Source organism: Gallus gallus, chromosome Z, assembly GCF_016699485.2.
Source record: "Gallus gallus isolate bGalGal1 chromosome Z, bGalGal1.mat.broiler.GRCg7b, whole genome shotgun sequence".
NCBI lineage: Eukaryota > Metazoa > Chordata > Aves > Galliformes > Phasianidae > Gallus > Gallus gallus.
In genome coordinates this window covers 3797019-3824439 of record NC_052572.1, presented here as the reverse complement: position 1 = coordinate 3824439, position 27421 = coordinate 3797019, and the positions used below count along the sequence as shown (strand labels likewise).

Below are 27421 nucleotides of genomic sequence, written 5' to 3'. Positions count from 1 at the left end.
TTTCGGCCCTTTTTGAAGATGGGCATCACATTTGCCAGTTTCCAATCCTTTTAGACTACAAATTGATACACTGGGTCTGGCTGAGATTTCTTTTTTTCTATGATGCTCTGGTTTGAATCTGTGATTATAACAGTGTTGATAACATATCAATATTTTGGCCATTGCTGCACAGTGCTTGCACCATGTCAATGCTTTTTCCTTTGTCCACTCTTCCAATGCCTCAACAAGTAATCAAGAAACTGGGAAATAATACAGCTGAGACAACTGATACAAGCTGTCCAGAGGATTAATCCATAGCACATGGTGCTGCACTCAGAAGTAATTTCTCAAGGAAAGGAAAAGTAACCAGGGATATTCATGTTATGGTGTTTGTCTTTCCAAGTAACTGTTATGTACTGCTGAGACCTTACTTTCCAGGAAGTAGCTAAAAAAATCCCTTGTGATGGGAAATAAAGTGCAAATGTATTATTTTTCTTTGCTTGCATGCAGCATTTGCTTCAGCTATTGAGCTGATACTATCTCAATCCACAAGTCCTTCCACCTTTCATTTTCTCCCTGACCTACAAGAGAGGAGTAAGTGAGCAGCTGAACTTTTGTTGGTTGCAATCAATCCACCATGACTGTTTACGCAGAGACTTATGCTTTAAACATTAGGAAAAAAAAAAAAAACAACCAAAAAAAACCCAACATATATATATATGTGTGTGTGTGTGTATATATATATGTATGGACAAAACAAAACAAAAAAACAAAAACTGTAAGCCAGGTACATTTACCCTGTTGTAATGTATTAAACCACAAATATGCTTTAGTTTCTTTGTCCTTCAAAGTGTTACAGATCATGTTATAAATTCTATTGGAGACAAGGCTATTTCATACTTCTATAACCCTCAGAATATACTTGAGTAACTCTTATACCTTCCCCTGCTCTGCTTCATTCCTTCTAACTATATATTGTTTAAACCCTTTTAAGATAGATTTTGGAGTGGAAGTTTAAGAAAAAGGGTTCAAGGTAGTCAGTGATCCTTTAAAAGAAACATCTGGGAGCAAGTGTGGATTTCTTTCTTCAACTGCATGCCATTTTTCCTACTTTCCCTCCTCTCTCCACCTATTCCTATATGAGTGGCTTCATCAGTAAGATACATTCATTTATATAGAAGCCCCAGTTTATGAAAAAAATAGCCGTACTCTTTCCGTTCCACTGCTAAGGTCAAGAAAAACAAACAAAGAAACAAACAAACAAAAAACAAAAACAAAAAGCTCTGTTAAGCTGCCCATTTTTATTGTGATACGTGAGGCAGCAGAGAACATAAATTACATTACCTTTCTCCCTTCAACTCAGTGGTTCTTTTAAAGACCACAATACTGATGGTATACTTCACACGTAGTACTAAAACAAATGAGATATTTTAAATTTTCCATGTCCTTCAAAAATTCTATCATATGTTTAAAGAAAAAGCCTGCAGCAACAGCAACAACAGAGGGAAAAGAAATGAGGAAGTAATTAAAACTCAGAAGAAAGTAAATCTATCACAAATTTCTTAATGATTAGTTTATGCAGTAAAACAGAAAAGAAAAATTAATATTTGGTTACTGCTCTGTACTCAAACTGTGAGCCAAGCAAACCTTGGATTCCCACAGGAACTCTGAAAGTGCAAGCTGATTTTCTGTCTACACTGGTCACATCCTGCTATTTGTTATGACTAAATTAAGAACAGTTGTGATGAACTGAAGAATCATAGAATCATAGAATTGCTCAGGTTGAAAAAGACCTCAAAGATCATCAAGTCCAACTGCAACCTAATCAAACTACACTAACTGTAACAACCCTCTACTAAATCATGTCCCTGGGCACCACATCCAAACAGTTTTTAAACACATTCAGGGATGGTGACTCAACCACCCCCCTGGGAAGCCTATTCCAGTGCTTAACCACCCTTTCTGTAAAGAAGGTTTTCCTGATATCCAACCTAAACTTATCCTGGCATAACTTGAGACCACTTCTCCTCGTCCTGTCATTTATCAGCAGTGAGAGGAGACCAGCCCTGCTCTCACTGTGAGTACCTTTCAGATACTGGAAGAGAGCAATAAGGTCTCCCCTCAGCCTCCTCTTCCCCAGACCAAACAACCCCAGTTCCTTCAGTCACTCCTCATAGGGCATATTCTTCAAGCCCTTCACAAACCTTGTTGCCCTTCTTTGGACCTGCTCCAGCACCTCCATGTCCTTCCCATATTGAGGTGCCCAATACTGAACACAGTGCTCGAGATGAGGCCTCACCAGTGCCGAGTACAGGGGCAGAATTAGTTCCCTAGTCCTGCTCACCACACCATTCCTGATACAAGCCAGGATGCCATTGGCCTTCTTGGTCACCTGGGCACACCTGGGCTCACATTCAGCCGACTATCCATTGGTACACCAAGGTCCCGTTCCATCAGGCAGCTTTTTAGCCATTCCTCCCCAAGCCTGTAAGCTTGCTTGGGGTTGTTGCGACCAAAATGCAGGACCCGACACTTGGCCCTATTGAAACTCATACAGTTAACCTTGGCCCATAGATCCAGTCTATCCAGGTCCCTCTGTAGTGTCTTTCTCCCCTTGGCAGATCAATACTCCCTCCCAGCTTGGTGTCGTCTGCAAACTTTCTGAGTGTGCACTCCCCTTATCAAGATCATCAATGAAGATGTTAAATAGAAGTGACACCACTACCGAGCCCTGGGGGACACTGCTCGTGACCAGCAACCAACTGGATTTAACTCTACTGACCACAACTCCTCAAGCCCAGACAGCCAGACAGTGTTTCACACAATTCAGTATATGCCCATCCAAATCATGGGCAGCCAGCTTCTCCACAAGAATGTTATGGGGGACAATGTCAAAGGCTTTACTGAAGTCCAGGAAGACCACATCAACAGCCTTACCTTCATCCACCAAACGGGTCTCCTTGTCATAGAATGAAATCAGGTTTGTCAAATAGGATAAACCCATTCATAAACCCATGCTGACTGGGCCTGACCCCCTGGTTGACTTTTAACTGGTCCATGATGGTTCCCACGATTATCTGTTCCATAACCTTCCCCAGCACTGAGGTGAGACTGATACGTCTGTAGCTAATTCTCCCATGAATTCCAAAGTTTTCCCATGAATTCCAAAGATTCTCCCATGAATTTAAATCCTGCAAAGTACTCACTGCCTACAGTTTTTCTTAATGTCACTTAAAACACTCAGAACTGGGAAAGAGATATGGAAGCTATGGTAAGCCTGAGCACCAGTGAAGTTTAAGGCAAAGGACTCTTTGAATATTTTTACTTTTCCCTGTCTGTTTAAGCCAGTTCTCCCTTCTCATTTATCAGGGGAGCTACACTGTCCTTTTCCTGTCTCTTCTGATCGATGTATCTAAAGGAATCCCTCTTGCTATTTTTCACATTCCTTGCCAAGTTCAATTTCATATGAACCTTGGCTTTCCTAATTCTTTCTCTACATGTCCAGGCAGTAACCCTGTATTCTTTCTGGGACATCCTTTCCTGCTTTCCCTGCCACTACTTCTCGTTCGTATCCCTCAGTTTGACAAGGTGGTCTTCGTTCAGCCACGCTGTTGTCCTGTGTTGTCCTGCCTCCTTTGTTTGATTTCTTATTCTGGGGGTTCTTGTGCTCTCAGAAAATTTTCCTTAAAGAACTACCAGTTCTGTTAGATTCACATGTCCCTAAGGATAGTTTCCCAGGTTAATCTCATTCAATACTTCCTTTAACAGCTGGACATTTACTCTCCTGAATTTCAGGCTCCTGACTCTTTTTTTTTTTTTTTTTTTTTGCCAAGACCACATTCCATGAGGAATGCAAACTCAACTAGGACAGGGTTGCTGCATCCCAGACTGCCTCCATTTTTAACCTCTTTAAAGTTTTTCCCATAGATTGATGTGTCAGGATTACCTAAATGCCTCTGATTGAAGAATGTTCCTGGGGTGGAGCAAAGTCTGACAGTCTTAAGGGGAGTGCATTTGTGGCTACAGCCATTAATCTTGTTTTATAGGGAGCTGACCTTTCTAGTTTATCTGATTTTGCAAGAACTTGTTCTGCAAACATATGTTCCACTTGGGATCTGTATTATGCATTGGCCATGTGGATGCAACGTGTAAGGGGTAAAAAAAATCCTTGCAGAACCTGGAGAGAACAAAATCAGGAGGGAGGCTGTAGTAGGTTCAGAGAGGAAAAGTGCACTTTGAAACAGGGGAGACCCTGATGACACTGCATATCAAATCCACTGCTGGCATGTTCCTTCTCTTTCTCCTGCTTAGCATTTTGTCCATCTCTCAAGTGTTGGTAAGTAATACTGTGCTTCCTTAGCACAGTCCTTCTGTTTTAGCTTACTAGGACTCATATTGCATGTGTTTAGGGAGTTTCTGCTTGCCACTTACTGGGGTTATCTAAAGTGGATGCCTATGGTGTGTGTGTGTGCTGAATAAAATTAGTAATCCTCTACACTGCCTTGAGTGTGTGCTTGCTTGCCTCTTCTCCTGAGGCACCCAGCCTTGGTGCCTAATCCAAACATACCCTAAAACAGTTGGTGATAACCACACCAAGTAAATCTTCACCTCTGGTTGGTCTGTCCAATACCTGAACCAGGATTTTTATCCTTGACGGACACCAGGAATCTCCTGGATTGATTGCAACTCACTGCATTGTTTTCCTTGCAGATATCAGAGTGGTTGAAATCTCCCATCTGGATAAGCATGTAAGCACAACACCTATTGTAGCTGAAGCAAGAAGGCCTCCTCAACAGGCTCCCCCTGGTCAGGTAGTCTGTAGTAGACCCTGATTACTAGATACACTTTACTGGACGGGTCCCTGATTTTAATCCACAAGCTCTCAATCCAGTCACTGCTAATGCTCAGAGGCAACTCTCTGCAGTCTATCCACTTCTCACCAGAGTGTACAACCCCCCACCCTTCCTGCCTTACCGATCCCTTCCAAAAATCTTACAGCTTGAAATGAAGACATAACCCTAACATCTTGTCAAGATACCAAGATGCCATCTTGTCAAAATGTCAAGATGCTAAAAGCTACAATCTTTCAGCATCTTGACATTTTTCCCAGATTGGGAAAAACAGAATGTAATTTCTCTGTTCTGATAGAAACGTATCTTTACTACCACTCTGATTCACTACTACATTTGACATTTTGGAATGTGGATGGTTCTAATTCTTTCAAGAACAGGGAAGAATCTTAGAAATACCACCTCTCTCACTGTTGAGTTTTGCTAGTGTTGAAGGCCACAAATGCATTTGGTTCTGGACCAGCATAAGAATAACATAAAGTGGAGAATTAATTTGCTTAGCAACTAATAAATGGTTGTTAATCTTAGATTTACATAACATTGTCAGTGGCTGAGTTGAGGTGACACACCACAGAAATAAATGGGGAAAACAAAATCGTACAAAACTGTAAGATTTGTGCTACTTTGTCTCCAGCACCCAATTACGGAAACGAAGTCCATGAAAAACATGAGAGTCACAGAGGTAGGAGAAAAAAAAATCACTAACATGACCCCTGTATACCCTTTGTCCCCATAATACCTTCAGAAAACACTGAGGAATAACCACAGGCCAGTAGTATCTAGCAGAATCACAAGGAAAAGAGAGTCTGAAACACATTTTCTGAGTTATGAATGACTGTGCTTTCATTCAATCCCATCACTCCTTTACCACTACTTTTATGCAACATTATCCAGTATTCTGTTTCTCCCATCTTCTTGCTATACCTCTGTGCTGTGTTTTTTTTCTTAATTTCTTGTTCTTTATTCTTAGTTGTTCACCTGTGTGGTATTTCTTCTTCCTGTTAGTGAGTTCTTTTTTAGCTTCTGTTTTTCTTTATTTCTAAATGGTTTTCTATGCTTAAATATCACAGCCAATTGACATTTTCGTAAAATCATAGAATCATAGAATCATTTGTGTTAGAAGGGACCTTTAAAGGTCACCTAGCCCAATTTCCCTGCTATGAGCAGGGATAACTACAGCTAGATCATGTTGATCAGAGCTTGGCCTAGCCTGACCTTGAATGTCTCCAGGGATGGAACAACCACTACACCTCTGGGCAACTTGTTCCAGTGCTTCACTACCTTTACAGTGAAAACTTTTTTGTATCAAATCTAAATCTCCCCTCTTTTAGTTTGAAACCATTTCCCCTTGTCTTATCACAACTGACTCTGTGAAAATGTCTATCTCCTTCTTTCTTATAGCTTCTCTTTAAGACCTGATAGGCCACCCTCACGTCTCCCTGGAGCCTTCTCTTCTCCAGGCTAAAGAGCCCCAGCTCTCTTAGCCTGCTCTTTTAAAGGAAGTGTTCCATCTCTTGCATTATTTTTGTGGCTGTCCTCTGAATGTTCTCCAACAGGTCCATGTCTCCCCTGTACCTAGGACTCCCCATTTGGACACAGTACACCATGTGAGGTCTCACCAGCACAGAGTAGAGGGGTAGGATCACCTCCCTCAACTCTGCTGGCCACAGTTTTTTGGATGTAGCTGGGGACATGCTTTCTGGGTTGTAAGAGCACGTTGCTGTCTTATGTCCAGCTTGTCATCCACCAATAGTCTCAAGTACTTTTCAGCAGGCTGTGCTCTATCCTTTCATCCCCCACCTCATGCTGATAGTGGGAATTACAACTAGTTGCAAGGGCTTGCAAGACCTTGCACTGAATTTGTTGAACCTCATGACGTTCTGCTGGCCAACTGATCAAGTCTATTTAGGTCTCTGAATGGCATCTCATTCCTCAGGCATTCCAACCACACCACACAGTTTGGTGTCATTCACAAACTTTCTGAGGGTGCACTTGATCCCACTGTCAATGTTATTGATGATAGTATTTAATAGCACCACTCACAGTACTGACCCCTGGGGAAACCACTCAGCCCACTCAGCCCTGTTCTCTGCTCAGACACTGAGGCATTGACCACTGCTGTCTAGGTACACTTTCAAGTGTGTTCTCAGAAAAAAAAAAAAAAAAAAGAAAAAAAAAAAAAAAGTGGAAGCTTATGTGATTTGCTGCCTCTTGTAACGTCAGACATTTAATAACTTTTATGAACCAAGGTCAATATGCATTCCAAAATTCAAAAATTGTATTTTGTCTTCAACTATCATAAATACAGATCAGTAGTACTTGACAAGTTATGATATGAATTCACTGCTATAATTTACATCAGATAATCCACTGAAATTATTGTAAATGAAAGAAAAGTATAAGACACTGCACTTGAACACATCACAAGGGATACCTGAATTATTGTGATAGACTATTACTTTTTCTCCCCTAGCCCCAGTAGAGAAGTAAAGTGTCTCTTAACACATATTTGCAAACATAAATAGATATCATAAGGCCCAGGAAATACAATTCTGCCTCATAAGCTAAGTCTAGATCACCTATCATTTTATGAAGCAGAACTCTAGTAGACTAATTGTGTGTGATGAATGAAAAAGTGAGTATGACATCAGACAAATGAAACAAGACTATCCACAGTGTAGAAAATCCAAAAGTATTATTTCTTTTTATTTAAATTGGGAAAAAAAAAAGTAAGTCATTTCTATTTAAGAAAGATTCAGAAAAAAAATAAAAATAACAAAAATCTAAAGAAAAGGGGAAATTTAGAATTTATCTCATATTGTTCACAATTTCAAAAACAAAGTCCTACTGATATGAAAGCAACAAAAATCAAGAGAAGGCTGACCAGCAGGTAAAGGGAGGTAATTCTGCCCCTGTAGTCAGCTCTTGTGAGACCCCACCTGGAGTACTGTGTTCAGTTCTGGAGCACCCAACATAAGAAGGTCATGGAACTGTTGGAGCAGGTCCAGAGGATGGCCATGAAGATCAGAGGGCTGGAGCACCTCTTCTATGAGGACAGGCTGAGAAAGCTGAGGGTCTTCAGCCTGGAGAAGATATGGCTCTGTGGAGACCTCACTGTGGCCTGAAAGGGGCCTACAGGAAAGCAGGGGAGAGACTTCTTATAAGGGCAGGTAGTGACAGGACAAGGGGAAATGGTTTCAAATTGGAAGAGGGTAGATTTAGACTAAATATTATAAATAAATTATTATTTTTTTTTAGAAAGTCTTTCTAAAAATACTGCATATCCTGTTCAAAAGATAACAGTTTTTTATAACACAAGCAATTACAAAGGTGGTAGGCAAGTAGATAAAAGTAGTAAGGGAATCTCAGGATGTGTCACGGAATAGGAAATTTGCTTACAGTTTCTTTATATACACAGAATAGACAAGAATCACAAAATAATAAATATGATTGCCAAGCAAGAAATTAAACAACAGCTCTTCTCATAGGTGTAGTCAGTATACACTAAAGAACAATGTATAACAGTCTCTCAGTTGATTGATTACAGATTCTATTTTTCAAAACATTATGAAACACATTTTTAAAACTTAAAAACATTTTTTGAATCCACCTTCTGGTCTTTTTTTCATAAATATGTGGATCGCTCCAAAAGTAATGCCTCCTAATTGTTTCCATGGAAACTGCAACAGATACAAAGAGTATGATAACAACATTTGATAGAGCAAATGCTCAGCTACAAATCACTATTTTTCAATGCTATCATCACCATGAGCCATACATTTTTGTCAGCAAAAGTCCCCTGAATGTTAGCAAAAGTGACCCACTGTCAATGTCACCACTGGTGAAACACACCTCTCACTGTCTCACTGCACACATCGCACTAGTTGGGCTCCATAAATGTTCAGCAAGCATCAACAAATGTTAATGGGTGCAATTTTCTCTGCACAGAGCAATTCTGTTCCACACCTTTGCTTCACACACACTCCATGCCAGACGCTGTTCTGTCAGACTGCCCCTCTGCTGCCATCTGTCACACAGCAACATTGCAAGAACACTTGTTGGGAAGGTTCAACCTCTTCTGTCATACTACCAACACCTTATGTGAATTTTTTTTTCAGGATGTTCATTATACTGCTTGAAACTAAGTGATTTCAAGCGGTGTCTCCACTGGGATCTATTTAGTAGGTAGGCATTTTTCTGACAAATGTCTGTAGTTCACAACAAGGTGTCTTACTCTGTGAATCTGAGACACTGCACTACACTAATCTCCAATACCAGTCAGTGGACCTATGTGAGAATGCTTCCAGTTTCTAGTAGTTTCTCCTCATGTTGGAAATAAATAAATAAATAAATACTATGGATGTCTTCAAGGAAGCTAATTACAATTAATGAAGAAATTAAAATTGGAAAACAGTTAACAGAGGTATGGAACTAACTAAAATGGAAAATATGGGTGGAAAAAAAAAAAAAGAAGTAAGCAGTAAGAAAAAGGGAAAAAAAAAAATCCTAATTGTGCTTTCAAAACTGGCCCTAATTTGGGCCATCCATTTGTCATCCAAATTCTAGCAGGTAGCATGTGCTGAAAATGTTGCAGGTGGCTCACTGCAGCAGCAGAGGTGGTTTGGATGGGAAACAGTTCCTGTGGCTGTCTCAGCAGATTGTTTTCAGCAAAGATATTGACAGTGCCCAGTCATTGTCATGAAATAGTGCTTGTTCCCTTATTTCTGTCAGGGCATCTCAAATGGCTGATCTATGTGTGATTGAAATCAGAAGGGCCTGTGAATGTTCAATTCTTATTGTTGCCAAACAGTCCCAGAGTTTTCCTGTGTCTTTAATAGCAAGCATTATGATTAAGAAAAGCAGAGCAGGACACATCTTAATGAAATGTTCACTGTATAAGTGAAATTATCTGTCAATAATTCATGCTGTAAGAAGCTGATTCATTAAAGTATTATTTTGCGAACTTTAATCTCTTCAAAACATTGTTCATTTAGAAGAGGTCTGGATGGAGGTGCTTAATGAATGAATCCCATTTCTACTGACAAAACAGAGAGTAGGTTTTTGCAAGAGGTAAGCTAACAGATCTTCTTATATTCCATGTATACTACTGCCCAGCAGATACATCAGGTGACTATTATTATTGGTTTCCCACCTCAGCATGCTTCCAGCTATGCAGAAGTCCTCATAACCTGGAGGGTGAACTTCAGCCGTGTGTGAAGGAATGTTAATGATTTTTTTCTAACACAACAAATATTTCCAACGTTGCTTTTAAGCATATGTTTAAGGCGATATGCTGTTTTTATTGAACAAAAGAAGTGACTGCCAGGAGACCTCATACATCTTTAATTACATATTTTAATTCTAAATTCTCTCATTACCTCTCCATTAAGAAATGCTAGTCCTCTTCTTCCTCAATTTTTAGAAAATGTTCTCTTTTGTGTAGATATATATATATATATATATATATACATATATATATCACAGAAACATACAGAATCACAGAATCATAGAGTTGTAGAGGTTGGAAGGGACCTCTGGAGATCATCTAGTCCAACTCCTGGTAAAGGTTCCCTGCAGTAGATTGCACCAGCAAGTTTCCAGGTTGGTCTTGAATAGATTTCACAACCTCTCTGGGCAGCTGTTCCAGTTCTATCACTCACACAGTAAACGAGTTCTACCTCACATTCATATGGAACTTTCTGTGTAACCATTTGTGCCCATTGCTCCTCCTCCTGTTGCTGGGCACCACCAAAATGAGCCTGCATCCCTTCTCTTGACTCCTGCCATTTAGATCTTTAAAAGCAATGATAAGATTTCCTCTCAGTTTTCCCTTCTCCAGGCTGAAATATCTCAAATCTCTCACGTTTTCCTCATAAAGGAGATGTTCCAGGTCCCTAATAATCTTTGTAACCTTCTGCTGGACTCTCTCTGGTAATTCCCTGTCTTGAACTGGGGAACTGGATATGGTATCCCAGATGTAGCCTTAGCAGTGCAGGGTAGAGGGGGAGGACCACTTGTCTTGACCTGCTTGCACACTCTTTCTAATGCACATCAGGATACCATTGGACTTCCGGGCCATAAGGGGCACGCTACTGGCTCATTTTCAACCTGCTGTCCAACAGGACATCCAGGCTCTTCTCCACAGAGCTACTTTCCAGCAGGCCAAGACTGAGCCTATTGCTGATTAATGTTTTTTTTCCTCCTCAGGTGTATGACTCTGCACTTGCCTTTGCTGAACCTCTAAAACCGCCTCTCTGCCCAACTCCCTAGTACATCCACTTCTTGTTGAATGACAGCATAGCCTTTTGGTGAGTCAGCCACTTCTCCTATCTCCATATCATCAGCAGACTTTCTGAGGGTGCACTTTCTCCCTTCATTCACATCACAGATTAACACTGTAAAAAAGACTGGACCCAGTACCAACCCCTGGATAACACTACTAGATTGTTAGATTATATTACAAGCCTTTCCCCACCCCTCCATCCCCCCAAACAGAGGATGAAGGGGAGAAAAAACAAATCTTTTCAGCAAAGACAAGGTTCTACATTAATTGAGTGTTTCTATTTATGTTCCACTTAGGAAAAACAAAACAAAACAAAACAAAACAAAACAAAAAGGAGATTTTACATTTAGAAGAGAAGCAGACACCAAAAATTATACTTTGACTTTGGAAAGGAAAAAAAAAACTGGTTTCTCTTAGCTGCAATCCACAGCCTACTCACTCAAAAGTCTTTTTACAAGTCAAGTGACACTGAGCACTAACTTAATTCTCCTTTTGGATACTGGTTTGGCTCAGAAAATAACAGAATTCCAGTCTCATTCCATTGATCATTTTTACCAAGCATATGGGGATACACAGCTGTATCTTACCGGGAGAATACTGAGGAGAAGACAGTGACAATATTGGACTAGGAAATATGTGGTTAAATTGTAGTATAGTTCTACAGTGTAAGTAGCAAGAAAAAGAAGAAAAGCAAACAAGCAAACAAATAAAAAGTCCCGCCCATTTAATAAACCTGATGAATTTTTGAAGTGTATTCTAGGATATTTAGCCTGGTGTAAGACCTGTATCGGCAGAACTAAATATTACTTTCAAATATCAGATCAGTGCAACCTCTCACTTTACTCTTCCAATGTAGCCTGTATCATACACTAATTTATCTCTAAGGGATTAACAAATAACTGAAATGAATCAATTCTCCAGAATGCACTCTATGATCTGATAAGTGTCTCTACTGAGAACTTTGAGTATTAGGACATGCTTGAAATTAATAGACAGTGAATTTTCTTTTTCAAATTTGAATAACTGGCAAAACTAGTCCAGAAAAGCAGCTTGGATCTGAATCAAAGAATAAAAGCAAAATTAGGCATTTAATGTAATTCCTATTACACAAGCTCATACATCACAAATTCATTGTTTTCATACATTTTTGAACTTATTTTGTATGCAAGATCCTGAAACTAATTAGATGAGTCACTTGTATTTGTAGAAATAGGACATTTAGCAGCAACAACAAAGTAAGACGGAAATAAATAGCAAAAGCAAGTATTTGCTAAACAGTCTGAGAAATACATTTCTTCTCTCTCTGCCTGAAACAATCCGTAGAGAAAATTTTCCTTAGTATCTCCTCTTCCTATTTATTCTTGTTGTTGTTTGGTTGGTTTTTTAAGATTGAAGCATGGGAAAACATATCTCTCTTTTTTTTTTTTTCTTTCCCCCCCAAACCTATATATTAGAATTAGAAATATGTTAGTTTAACCAAAGTTTCCAGGTATTTGTTTGATTTTTTTTTTTTTTTTAAGGTGCCAGCAAATTAATGAGCAGTCACTCTCAGAAATAATTCTTGAAAAAATGTACATTTTCTCTGCTGTCAAAAGCAACTTATGCAAGAACATATTTATTTGTTTGTGAAAATTTAAAAACTTCATCTTCACAGCTTAAATGTCAATTTCTTAGGGCAGGTAGCATGAAATTTCTTTTGCATCTAATGCATCTTTTGTATAGATAAACACATTATTCTAGTTACCGGAAATAGGAATAAATTGTCTTCACCCTTACATAAATAAACTTTAATTAATATTAGTAAATAATATTAATTTATTTAAAAAAATCTGAAAACCACTCTCATTCAACTCAGCTAATGTAAGTATGTTTAGAACATGGAATAACACAAATAATATTTGAAGGATGCCTAGATAGTAATAATTTTTCATGTATTAATGGTTTTCTATTTTATTAACTTGCTTAGGTATACCAATTTTTTTGCTTCTTTTGGAAGTCATTCTACATCCCCTCAGTTAATCATTGCTATTATTTTATAGAGAAAACAGCAATTAATTATTGTGATTATCGTAATTATCTAACAAAATATATATCATTAGGGCTTGGCTTTGAGATTTAGGAGCAATTGCATGTATGCTTATAACACTGTGAAACAAAGCTGAAACCAGAAGTTTGAGTTGCATAGAGCTAGGAAACATGATAGCATCACACTCATCTTTCAGACATGAGCCTAAAAGGGTATCTGTAAGCAAAATCTGTTTCAAATACACTGGAATTCTTAGGGATTAATTTTGTCAGTCAACTTGAGATAGGTTTGAACAGTACTGGAATAACCTGAGATTTGTCATAAAACCAGAAAAGACAGTGTCAAAATGTTCTCTTAAGTGAAACACACACACAGTGAGTATTAGAAATGCTTGATTTCAGTATGGAGTGTAGCCAAATGAAAGTCTGTCAAAAAAAAATCACCTTTTTTCAAAGTATTCCTTTACTTCCTTAAACCCTCCCCCATCCCCCCCCCCGTTTTATGTGCTTTTATTTCATTTCAATTTCTAGTTCTGGCTTTATATTTATCCATCCATGTATCAGATCTATGGCAAAATATACAGGCGTGCTTGATAATAAATTGTTGTATTACTCTGGAAAAAAAATCAGAAAACTTTAAAGGGTTAAATGGTTAAATCATTCTATGGGATTTATAATCTCTAACAGTGATAAATACTTTTCCAGGTGGATAACTTTGTACTTATTAACTAAACATCACTGCCACAAATCTGTTCAAAAGTCTGATTTTTGTGTGTGTGTGTTTTTTTCTGGACTTAATTTGGAAATGTTCAGATCCATAAATCACAACTCTTAAACCACTCCCTGTCTACTTATTATTACTCTTCTGTGCTAGGTTTCAGATATGAATGTGCTGAGCTTAACTTCTATTGTCAACTCTTGTGGAACTTCTGCTACACTGAGTAGATCGAATAACAAGAGATTGACTGTCATTCTGGATAATGTGTTATCTTGGAACATACAACTGAAGGAATAAGACTGAAAAGCCAAGGCATATATTCTGTAATACCAACATCGAAAGGACATCCATCACTGGTGCCTTCTTCCTCATTCTTACTTGTCTACACATATAATGACTACTCACAGCCCATCAAAATGAATGTGAAGTTTTCAATGAAAAGACCTCCATATGTACAGTACGAAGTCACACAGAAGAGCATTGAAAACAGGAGATCAGATTACCCAGGGGATCCATAAATGTGAACTATATTTAGAATAAAATGATGCTTTCTAAATTTTCCATGAGTTGGTTATTAAGCAAAATGATTTTCTTACTTGAAGTATTTAATATTGAATAAAATGAGGTACTGAAAGTCTTTTATCTAGAAGAGATTTCCCACTCAGAAACTTAATTCCAAATGTTACTCTTTTTATAATGGCTTAAAAAGGAAAGGAGAAAAGAGAGGAAGGAGAAAGAAGCTAGGATACTGTCAATATGTCATCATATATATCACTTACCTACAAAATCAGAGATGGAAATAGAACTTTTTCTCTCACATCCTTATTCAATTCTGATGCTGTTATTGTAGCTAGACACATAATTTCCTGGACAGTGAGTGTAGGTCATTAGGAAAATGCCACCCTCATTTCAAATAATGGAGATAGTCCTTCTGGACATCTTTTGCTTTTAATCTGGTTTAAATTAATCTAGTCTATACTTCAGTCAATATTAACTACTGATTTACAATATTACATCAATACTTTCTCTATTGGAATTTGAGCAATAGGGACTATCTCAATATTGCACTGAAATGTTTCATACCCATTCCATACTGGAAACTCCAAGTCTGTAATTGACAAATTGTCTTCCTCCCTTTTCAGTCTCTTAATTGTCAGATTTCCCTTCCCCTGCCCCCTCCCCTCCCCCCCCCCCCCTCCCTGGTTTATCTCAGATTTTCATTAATCCCATTGAACGTCATAACTAGACACTTCATCCCATTGTTATTTGTCTAGATCATAAAGACATCAAATTCTTCTTAAATAATTATCTGATCTTTCTCATCTTCTGAGATGTGTCATTACCTTGTGTAATCCACAGCTCTGAGGGTTTTAGTCTCATTAATTCATCAGCTAATGTTTTCTGAAGAATGAAACAATAAGATTTGAATAAACTCTTACTTATCTCCTTAAACTCATGCTTTAAAGCTCTTATCATACAGGAAATGGAAACATTAATGTTTCCTCAATATGTATATAAATTGGGTGTTGTGATACTTCTATAATATGAGTATGATGAGCTTTTTTTTTTTTTTTTTTTTTTTTTTTTTTCCCCTTCAAAACAAAATGGTTCCTACACAAATATGCTTGGAAAAAATTGCTGCCATCTTTGGGCTACGTTAAAGGGGAAAAAAAAGGGAAATTATGTTGAAAGTTCCAGCAGACATTCGTGATAACTGCTTTACTATGGACATGGACATGTTAATTTGAAATTGCAGAAAGTTACTCTGAGATAAGCATTCTTCCCCATTTTATATAGTGATCATAGCATAACACCTTTGCCAGAATTATTTCCTTGGTTAAACAATACTGGTGGGAAATAGCTGTCACTGAAAGATGTGGCACTGAAGTTGAAGCTAAACATAACATCAAAACAGAGGTAACATATACAGACAGGAAATTATACCCACTAGCTCTATTTAATCTTCTGTATTTGCACCTTGCCCTGTTGTTTGAATAGGAAATAAAACTTGTTTAATTTACAAAATTGTTACAATTTAGAATTACAATTTTCTTTATCCTGAAATTTATTTGGAATTCATTATATTATTATTATATTACTTTTCCTGTTTATTTGCTTTCTTCTTTTTTTTTTTTTCTTTTTGAATTTCGAAAATATGTAAGTAAATTATTGTTATGTAGTCAGATCAATATACTGGCTTCTGAGATGAACACTGCACATTCAGCAAAGTCCTTTTAAGAACAGAGAATGCAACTGTCAGTGAGAATAAATCAAAGATGATAAAATCTGGGAAAATAAAAACATCGTCCAGAGAAAATAATGACATATCTTGCCAGCACTGGACAGTGATATTAAAACATGCTGCAAGTTTTCTTTATCTCTTGGAATGAGGCTCAAACATGCATTCTGTTACTGATGGGACAGGAGAGGAAACCAACACCAGCTGTGCCAAAATAATACTCAGCAAAAAGTAAGGAATTGTGGGGAAGAAAACATAGTCACTGTAGACATCCTCCACACTTGGCACAGTACAGCTGACTTTGCAGTTAGTAACATTTCTACTTAGGCGCAAGGGCCAGAAGGTCAACAAGTTACATTCACACTAAACATCATCCCTCAGCGAGTGACATGAGCACTTACAGTTTCTCTAACTGCAGCAAACTGACCACTCTCTCCTCTATACAATGGAGCCAAGGGTGGTTTTGCAAAAATATCTAATTAAAAAAGGCTTATAATATCTCACTCTGTAACAAATTAAGCTGACTCATTGCCCCAGCCACCAATTATAGATCCTTTTATCCAAACAATGTGAAAAAAAAAAAAAAGAAGAAGAAGAAGAATGAAATCCCTCATTAATCATTCTTCTTTCAACTTTACATTCCCAATTCACCCTTTCTAAACAGATATGCTGCCGCTGAAACTTACCGCTTTTGCCAACTCCCCCTGCTCCTAGCATCACCACCTTGTACTCTCTGGAGCCTGCTGAAGAATTGCTGGAGGAGCTGATCATTTCATTTTCTAGCTCCATCTTGCACGAGGCAGAAGAAGGGAGAAAAAGGGAAGAAAAAGCAACTGGCAGGTGCTGTCTCTGATCTTAAACAACTATAAAACCTCTGTTAAAACAACAACAACAACAAAAAACAGAATGGAAAGGTATAATACAAGAGGTACGATTTATCAGCCTTACACTCACTGCTGTGCCTGTGTTAGCTGGAGAATGTCTCATAGCAACCACTTTAACAGCTTCCAATAAAAATCTCTCTCTGCCCCCTCCCAGCTCTGTATCATTTTCCATGTTTCTCTTCCTGGACAGAAGCAGTTTTGTGACGCTCAAGAGATCAGATACCTCTGGGTGTTGCTGTGTCACTGAAATCAAATTTAGCTAAGAATCCAGGGAAAAAAATAAAATAAAATAAAATAAAATAAAATAAAATAAAATAATAAAATAAAATAAAAGAAAGAAAGAAATGGATCGCATTTCTGAATTATGATGCTTGCTATTCTGTGTATCACTTTCTTTGATTTTAAGGAACAGTAAACTTCCAGACAACCCCCTTGCAAACTTGGAGTTAAATATTGATTCTGTCTTCATAAAGTCTGCAAGATTTACATTTAATAAAATCATAAACAAAAGGACCAACAACTTATAAAAGAGTTTACTTTTCAGGAATCTTCCTGCAAAGTTTTCTATGGCTAGGATTGTCCACAGATAATTTTATTTTATTTCAGTTCGTATCATTTATTTATTTGCAGATTGTTTTTATTTTCTGCACAGAATTTCAGAAGAGAACAGGAACAACAAAAAAAAGACCCATTCATCTAGAAAATAAATGTATAAGTTAAATAAATAAATAAATAAATATGTTCATGTATTTCTTATGAAAATTGCGTGACATATTTAAACAACTCAGTTTGTCCTAATAAATAAGGGGGGGGGGGGGGGGGGGAGGGGGGGGGGAGAGAGAGAGAGAGAAAAAAAAAAAAAAAGAAAGAAAAAGAAAGAAAAAAAGAAAAATAAAATCCAAATGTCACACTGACTTATACTCCCTGTAGAATTATCTAGCAAAAACTTGCAACAAATGACCAGAATACTTCACCGATTTCAGAAGGATATCCTTAAAAGCTGCACAATATTTAAAGAATGTGATAAGTATCATAAAATGATAGAATAGCCTGGATTAATTAAAGAGGACTTCAAAGATCATCTGGTTTCAATCCCCCTGCCATGGGCAGTGTTGCCAGTCACTAGACCAGGCTGCCCAGAGCCACATCCAGCCTGGCCTTGAATGCCTCCAGTGACAGGGCATCCCACAACCTCCTTGGGCAGCCAGTTTCAATGTTTCATCACTTTCTGTGTGAAAAACATCCTCCAAGTATGTAACCCAAATCTCCTGTCTTAGTTTAAAACCATTCCTGCTTGTTCTATCACTATCCACCCTCATAAAAAGTCATTCCCCCTCCTGTTTACATGCTCCCTTGAAGTACTGGAAGGCCACAATGAGGTCTCCCCAGAGCCTTCTCCTCTCCAAGCTCAACAAGCCCAATTCCCTCAACCTTTCCTCATAGGAGAGGTGCTCCAGCCCTCTGATCATCTTAGTGGTCCACCTCTGGACCCATTCCAAGAGCTCTGCATCTTTCTTTTGCTGGGAAATCCAGGTCTGGATGTAGTATTCCAGATAGCTCCTTACAAGGGCTGAGTAGAGGGGGACAATCACCTCGCCCTCCCTGCTGGCCACCCCTTTTTTAATGCAGCCCAGAACACAGCTGGCCTTCTGGGCTGCAAGTGCACACTGCTGACTCATGTCCACCTTCTCATCCACCAGGACCCTGAAGTCCTTCTCCACGGGGCTGTTCTCAAGGAGCTCTTCTCCCAGTCTGTATAAATACCTGGGATTGGCCCAGCCCAAGTGCAATACCTTAAACTCGGCCTTGTTGAACCTCATTAGGTTCACATGGGCCCACTTCTCCAGCCTGTCCAGTTCCCTCTGGGTGGCTTCCCTTCCTTCCAAAGTATTGACTCTACTGCTCAGGTTGGTGCCATCTGCAAACATGCTGAGGGTGCACTAGATGTCATCATCTATATTAGTGATAAATATGTTAAAGAACCGTTGTCCCAAGACTGTCCCTTGAAGTACACTGTTTGTGACTGGCCTCCACTCAGGCATAGAACCATTGATCACAAACCTGTGGCTGTGACCGGCCAACCAGTTCTCAATCCATAGAACTGCCCATCTTGCAATTCCATAACTCTCCAATTTAGAGAGAAGGATGCGGTTAGGGTCTTTGCAGAAGTCCATGAAGATGAGATCCATCGCCTTTCCCCCATCCACTGAAGCCATCAATCCATCATAGAAGGCCACCAGATTGGTCAGGCAAGATCTGCCCTAGGTGAAGCCATGATGGCTGTTGCAGATCACCTCTTCCTCTGGTATGTGCCTTAACATTGTAACCAGGAGGATCTGCTCCATGATCTTCCCAGGCACAGAGGTGAGGCTCACCAGCTGGTAGTTCCCTGGGTCAATTTTTCTCCCTTTCAGGAAAATGGGAGTAACATTTCCCTTTTTCCGGGCACCTGGGATTTCACCCAACGGCCATGATTTTTCAAATATGATGGAGGGCGGCTCGTCAACCACATCAGTCACCTCTTTCAGAACCCAAGGATGGATCTCATCTGGCCCCATGAATGCCAGCTTATATGCATTCAGTATCCCAAGGAGGTCTTGGACTTGTTCCACTGTTACAGTGGGATGGAATCTGCTCCTCTCACCCACACCTAGAGCTTCAGGGTCCTAGTAGACATGGGGAGGAGCCTGACCACCAGTGAAGACTCAGGCAGAGCACTCATTGAGCACCTCAGCTTTTTCCACATCTGAGCAAGTTAGTTCTCTGTCCTCCTTTATCAGAGGGGGAACACTCTCCTTGGTCTGTCTCCTCCTGCCTATGTACCTATAGAACGCCTTCTTGTTATTTGTCACATCCCTTGCCAAGTTTAGCTCCACCTGTGCCTTGGTTTTCCTGATCTTATCCCCGCAGACAATGTCCTTATATTCTTCCCAGATTACACAACCCTGCTTTTGTTTCCTGTACCTTTACGTTCTTGTCCCTCATTTTAAGCTGCTGGTCCTTGCTCAGCCATGCCAGTCACCTACCTCCTCTGCTTGATTTCTTCTGCTAGGGGATGGAGAGCTTTTGTGCTCACAGAAGGATGTTCTTAAAGAGCTGCCTGCTCTGTTCTGTTCCTATGCCCTCAAGGACACTTTCCCAGGAGATCCCATCCAGCAGATCCTTGAGCAGCTGGAATTTTGCTCTCCTGGAGTTCAGAGTATTAAATGTAATGTCACTTCTTCTTGCTCAGGAAGTATTCAAGACTCATACCAGTAAACCCAAGGAAGCACTGGAAAAAAATCATTATCTTTTCCCAGCCACACAGAAAAAGAGAACAGAGGGATGCTGGTGATGGGTCTGGAGTACCAGTCTTATAAAGAGCAGCTGTGGGAACTGGGGTTCTTTAGTCTGAAGAAGAGGAGGCTCAGAGGAGACCTTGTTTCTCTCTATGGCTACATAAAAGAAAATGTGAGTGTCAGAAATTTCTGCCACGAGATTGTGAAATGGCAAAAGGTGATGGCCTCAATTTGCACCAGGGGAGGTTCTGGTTGTATGTTAGGGAAAATTTCTTCTCAGAAAGAATGGTCTGGCACTGGAACAGGTTGCCCAGGCTGGTGGTGGAGTCCCTGTCTTAAGAAGATTACAAGAGATGTGGAGGTGTGGTACTGAGGAAAACAGTTTAGTGGGCATGCTGGGGAGAATGGTTGGAACAGATGATCTTAGAGATCTTTTCCAACCTTAATTTTTCTATGCTTCTGTGATACTTTGATTCTATTCTCTACTACAGCTTTCTTACAGGATTTCCATAATAACCACACTCTAAGCCGTTTTGTAATCTAAAATCTGGGTAGCTGTATCTATGCCTGGATACAAACTTCAGAATTCAGAAGTGTTTTTCTTCAGAGAATAAAATACGACTTAAGTAGAAAATTTGTAATGTAATATGATGTCTAAATATCAAAACCCAGCAGTATGAGACAGGAAGGTCAGTAAATTCCTGTTGTGATTAGAATTCCATTCTCATTAAAATCATCCTCAAATGCTCAGCACTAACCTAAGAGATAAAACTAATAATGATATTGAAGAGTAAGAAAAGGTCCACAGAAACTAAGGGTAAAAGATAGAGATTACAGAAGTAAATATGCAGAGGCCACTAGAAGAATGGGACAGTAACAAGCTGGGATTAGAACAATGTGGGAGGTGGAAAACATAAAGATAAGGCTTTGAGAACAGCTCCAGGACACCAACCAAGGAGGTAATAAGATGTCCACAGAGCAAATTAGAACTGGTTCAAGGACTACCCCTCCCACAGGGTCAGAAGTTTACAGTGAGGAAGACTGAGCCTTTGTGAGGAAGAAGATGAGCCTTCAACCCATGACCACCAGGAGGACACCCCCACTGCTCACAATGCATGCACAAGGGGGAGGGACCATATGCTAAGGGGTTCTCGGAAATATAATGAATATGTATACAAATTCTGGGAAAATCATTGAATATATACTAGTTCTGTCTATATCTGTACCAAGATTTTGCCCTACTGTGTGCAAGTTAGGAGGAGCTATCTCCCTTGCATCCAGCATCTGCGCAGTGTTGATTAAACATCTCTGATTTTGTAATTATTTTATGGTTATAGAATTTGATTCTGCATATCAATATCAAAATCACTCTTTAAAACGTCTAGGTTTTCTAAGTATTCTCTAATAAATATATAAATCTTTTTCTCAGGAGTGTTTATCCCCATACCTGTCAGTAGCATTTGTAAGACACTAAAAAAAGTCAGGGAAGTGGGTGGTTGTGGGAGTGAATCAAAAGAAAACCTCAACAAATGTTTAAAAAAATATCAGTGAAAATAGTATACATTAAATAGATAACAATTAGCTGGGTTTGTTTGTTTGCTTGCTTGCTTTTTTGTTTGTTTGTTTGTTTTCCTGTGCTGGTAATGTTTGCTAGATTTTTTTTACAGCTTTAAAGTAGGAAGAATTGAAGAATTATAGAAAACGGGCTACTAAAAAAGAGAATTATGCAAGGAGGAAAAAAAAAAAAAAAAAGCCTTTACTCATATTTTAAGAAAATCTAGAAAAATAGAAGACAGAATTTTAGAGGTAGAAGAGTGCAAAAAATATCTGTTTCTCGAAGACTAACCATTTAGATTATCCATTTAAAGGCAAAGATTCATGTTTATTAAACTGTCAACTGCTTAATAAGTAATATTATATTTCATTAAGAAAATATGGACAATTTACTATATATCCTCCTAACTATTTCTTTTTCACAGGGACTTAAAAGGGTAATAGATACTACATTCCCATTTATACTGCAGGAATTGTTCTATTGTTTGTTGCTGTAACTTCCTACTGACAGGCTCCTTTGCCCTGGTTTAATTCACTTCAGTGGAAGACAAGCATTTTAGCTTCATTTCCATTTATGACAACATCAGTTAGTCTTCCTTCTCCCACTTACACAGAAAAATACAAGGTTTTGCTTTCAGTCTGCTGCCACAAAAGAAAAAAAAAAAAAAAAAAAAAAAAAACAAGAGGAAAAAACCCACAAAACTGAGATTATTTGAAATTACTCATGTTGAAACACATAAAACTAAAGGAAATCAGTGGTGGAGAAGCCTTATGGGCAACAGGAAGAAATAGTACAAATGCAACAGTCAAAATGGTGGTACTATTTTTTAAATAGTTTTTAAAATATCTGTCTAATACAACAAATTCTAAACCTCTATTTCATTCCTTTGTTTCCTTGTTAGAAGAATGCATTTATCATGATGCAAATTCATAGATGACTGTCCTCAGGCAAACAAGAGCAGCTGCAGTGATTGGAAAAAACTTGGGGTACTAACCTGTAATGAATCATTTATTTAATAAATTCAGACTTTATTGCTGTTTACTTATTGCTTATGACCACAGAGTCAATCTGTTGTGTTTTTTTTTCTTTTGCTATTTCCTTTCAATTTGTTATTCAAAATAACTTAAAACAAGAAACAAACAAATAAACAATTAACTGAAAGAATTCAGTATTCAAAATCTAGCAAGATGAATTTTTCTGCTTTGACTGTTAGTACTGATCCTTAAGAAAGCTTAGGTCTTAAGTGAAAGATAACATAGCATGGTCAAAGATGAGTTTTCTTCATGAGAATATGTTGTTAGAAAATATATTCTATTCATCCTACATCTGAACTTGCTCTGGGGCTATTGAATAAAATAATGAGATGTTAATACAACATGTAAATATTCTGAAATTGTTTCCTGGAGCACTTTATGTTGAAGAGATTTTATCAATTAACCTGGATAAATATTCTTGTCATTAGGTAGTGAGCTCATGAGTTTAAAAAAATTTAAATAGCAAGCAAAATGCAAATCTTGACTGATTTGTGTTCCAATAAGTGATGGTTATAAAGGCATGTGAACCATTTAATAAGCAAATATACATGAGCCCAGTGGGGGCCATTCTGTTATGGAAAAACTGACCACTTTTTGTCCTTCATGTTTACGTAATAGGTACAGCAGAGAGAATGTAAAAGGAATTCCTCATTTAAAAAAAAAAAAAAAAAAAAAACCTATTTAAACTCACATTGCTTAAGTGCTGATAAAAAAAAAAGGGTGCTAATGTAGAAACTACTCACAGTGCAGGAGCACTGACCAAATGTACTCCTGAGAAAAGTTACTCTAGCCTGATTTGATCAATTCTGAGTAAAGATAGCATGATAGAGTAATGGCTAGGGGACTTCAAAATTTAATCTTTTATATTAACAAATTTAATGTATTCATTCCTAAATATGTTGAGCACCTGCGGATCATAATAGTAAGCAACCTCCAGCACCTTACAATAGCAGCTTTGCATTTTTGTAAGGTAGATTCCCACTAGAAATACTCAGGGATTCAATCACTCATCTGCCACAGACACCCTGACTTGCTTAGGCAATCCCCACCGTTTTTCTATTCTTCAAATTACTCATCTATATGATGTCTAGTTGTGTCACACATACCTCAGTACTCTTGATGGGACGCTTGACAACATCCCACTTTGCAGTTAGTTTTTTAGCTCAAGCTGTTAAGACATATGCCTTTTGTTCTGAAGTTCTTATTTATGTCCCTATTGTCAGACAACATATTGTCCCATGCCTCTGTTGCAATGCATTTTAATTTAAGCCTTACTAGTACGTTGAATGACAATTGCAAATGAAGGGAAATAAGGCATGCAATTGACTATTAACAGAGAATGCAGAAACAAATGTAGAGCTCACAGAATAGAATATTGTGATTCTGGACTTGTTATTAAGGAAGGCAGGTTTGTCACAAGTTCAGAGCATAATTTTGTTCTATATCCCAGGTGAAACAATGCAACTAATACTGCACCTACTGTACAATACTGTACAAATGTCTGAGAAGTAGGGGATGTTCATTCTTGAGAACACTCAAGGAACATAACTTTTAGAAGTCCTTCCAGATGACAGTTCTTTAACTTCTAGAACAGAAATGCTGAAGATCATGTCCTGTCGTATGTCAAAGAGAAACGCTATTTTGTTTGGGCTTCCGATAAGTTTTCACAAATGATTTATGATCTTACTCTCCAGAATTATTAATGATTGCAGGTCATTTATGGATTTATGTTGAATTTTGATTACATTCATAGATAACATTTTTATACTTTCAAATACAAGACTGATAACCAGAATATGAAAATCTTAAAGACCAGAATGCATTAATTCCATGTAAACATGCTCCAGTGGGCAGTAATAAATGTTTATTCACCTTCCAGTGCTTTTTCCTGGAAGAAAAATGATAAGCATGATTACAGTATGAAATACTATAAAGATAGGGCTAAATGAGCCCTGAAAAGGTCATCTTTTGCACCTCTGTAAGACTATGTAAATCCTTTTATTTAATTTGGAAAATTTTTGGTTAAACTTACTTTAAAGTCTTCAGAGACAGAAATTGCAGTGTTTTAAACACCAAAATAAATTGCCTCACTATGCTACTAGAAATTTCTTTGAAATTCAAACATCTTTTATTACAGAGATAGTCTACCATTCCTCATCTTACCTGCTACAGCTATTATGAAAGGACATAGTAAATGTACTGAACACAAATTTAATTAGTGTGTTAATGCAAATTAATGTTACAAATACAGGGAATGTTGTTCTCTCAAGCCTTATTGCCTCTTCTTATTCATTCATATTTCTTCCCTTTTGCTAGGAAATCTACTCTTTTATTACTCCATCATGGGGAATTTATGCTACTTGTGTTCCCCAAGACTCTCCAATGTCTGATTTGAAATGTGTCTCCAAAATGTAAACACTTCCTTGGTTGAAGTCTTCATACAATATGGAGTTATATTTACTACCAGTGAATTACATGTTTAGAATTTCCTGCTCTACACTGCACTGGTTCAACTCTACCTTGAGTACTGTGTGCAGTTTTGGATGCCACAATATAAAAAGAAAATAAAATTCTTAGATAGTATTGAAAGGAGGTCTATAAAGATGGTGAAGGGTCTAGAGGGGAAGATGCATGAGGAGTGGCTGAATTCCTTGATTTGTTCCAGCTAGAAAAGAGGAGACTGAGAGTAGACCTCATTGTGAACTGCAGCTCCTCACAAGGGGAAAGGAAGGGATAATAAAGTCCAAGTGAATGTCATGAAAATGCAACAAGGGAGATTCAGGTTGGATATCAGGAAAAGATTTTTCATTGAGAGTGGTTGGGCACTGGAACAGGCTGCCCAGGGAAGTGATAGTAGCACAAGAGCTTGCCAGAGTTTAAGAAGTATCTGGACAACACTCTCAGAAAGACACTCTTAGGAACTGATATTCCTTATGGGTCCCTTCCAACTTATTTTTCTATGATCATCACTGCAGATTATAGGTTGTTCACCACTGCTTTCCTCACCGCTGCCATGTTCCATCTCATTGTTGTACTATACGAATATAACTGTGTTATTTCTCTGATGTGTTTAGATTAGACCAGGTATCTTTACAATGTTAGCTTTATTCTCCTTTCTCTAGACTAGTTCACTGATTATAACTATTCTCCTGTATGACCTCTGTGTGATGTTTGTCACTAAGAGGGTGTTGAAGTACTCGAACAGGCTTCCCAGAGAGGTTGTACATGTATGGAAGTGTTCAAAGTCAAGCTGGATGGGGTGCTGGGCAACCTGATCTAGTACTTGATCTAGTGATTGGCAACTCTGCTGAAGGCAGGGAGATTGGAACCTAATGATCCTTGAGGTCTCTTACAGTCCAAGCCATTGTATGATTCTGTGATTGACTACCCATGTGAATTCAGTGATCTCAGCCAGTTTGTTTTATCAGGACAACAAATACCACAGTAAGACAATGTCTAAAAGCTTATCTTCATAGAATCTCATTGCATTTTTTTTTTCTTCAATTGGACATTGGTACAATAATATTCAAAAGACAGAAACATCTGATTATGAAATGCAAATTATACAGGTATACTAGATATCATAGCAGCATCTTTCAAGGACTTTTTTTCTTTTTCTTTTTTCTTTTTTTTTTTAGGTTGGAAAAGTCTACTTCTAAATAGGCACATATTTTTAAAAAGAAAAATAGTCATGAAATTATGTTATTGTTATGTTAATGTATCTGGAAGCATAATACAGAATCTCTATTGAATATACTTACAGCAACATTCTACTGCCAGTCATATGGGTGGAAGATTTTGTTTAATGTTTTCATCTTTTCCCTGTTTAGTATCAACTTTGCAATTATTAGGTGTAAAGGAGACCATTTTGCACATCATAAAAAAGAAAAAAAAAGAAATAAATATTAATCATTTTATGATTTATGAGGGCTGGAGCACCTCTTCTATAAGGACAGGCTGAGAGAGCTGGGGCTTTTCATCCCGGAGAAGAGAAGGCTCCAAGGAAGCCTTCCAGTACCTGAAAGGGGCCTAGAGGAAAGATGGGGAGGGACTTTTTACAAGGGAAAGTAGTGACAGGACAAGGGGAAATGGCTTTAAACAGAAAGAGGATAGATTTAGGCTAGATATCAGGAAGAAATATTTTATTGTGTGTGTGGTGAGACTCCAGAACACGTTGCCCAGTGAGGTTATGAATGCCCTCTCCCTGGAAGAACTGAAGGCCAGGCTGGATGGGGCTGTAAGCGACGTGGTTTAGAGGGAATTGTCCCTGCCTATAGCAGGGGGTTGGAACTAGATGATCTTAAAGGTCCCTTCCAACTCAAATCATTTGATGATTCTAGGATTCCGTGATTACTTAATGTTTTAGTAAGGCATATCCATCTTAAATCAGTACAGTAACTCATCCTCACATCTAAAGACCCACTCTTAGATCAGTTTTGCCAAAAAAAAAAAATCTCTCAGCAGCTTAAATGAATGACACGCAGAAAGTCTCTCTGATGAAACCATTACCTGCCTTACATTAATATTTTCTAGTGCATTAAAACCCCTCTTTCTCCAGGGCAGTTATGAGATAAAT

The 27421-nt window shown here is 38.2% G+C and overlaps 1 protein-coding gene across 3 annotated transcripts in view; it reads right to left on the bottom strand.

Moving 5' to 3' along the window:
- RIT2 (Ras like without CAAX 2) overlaps positions 1-17079 on the bottom strand; it is a 187228-nt gene extending 170149 nt beyond the window's left edge. The window contains exons 1-2 of one of the 3 annotated variants that reach the window (XM_046905803.1): positions 17043-17079; positions 16781-16883 (exon numbers count right to left, since the gene is read on the bottom strand). In XM_046905803.1, the coding sequence (XP_046761759.1) occupies positions 16781-16883 (103 nt within the window). In that variant the 5' untranslated portion in view covers positions 17043-17079. Of the gene's footprint in view, positions 1-14634; positions 14968-16780 lie in introns of those variants that run through there. The other 2 variants (XM_001233996.7, XM_040656151.2) reach the window with 2 other exon arrangements.
- Positions 17080-27421: the final 10342 nt, after the last annotated feature.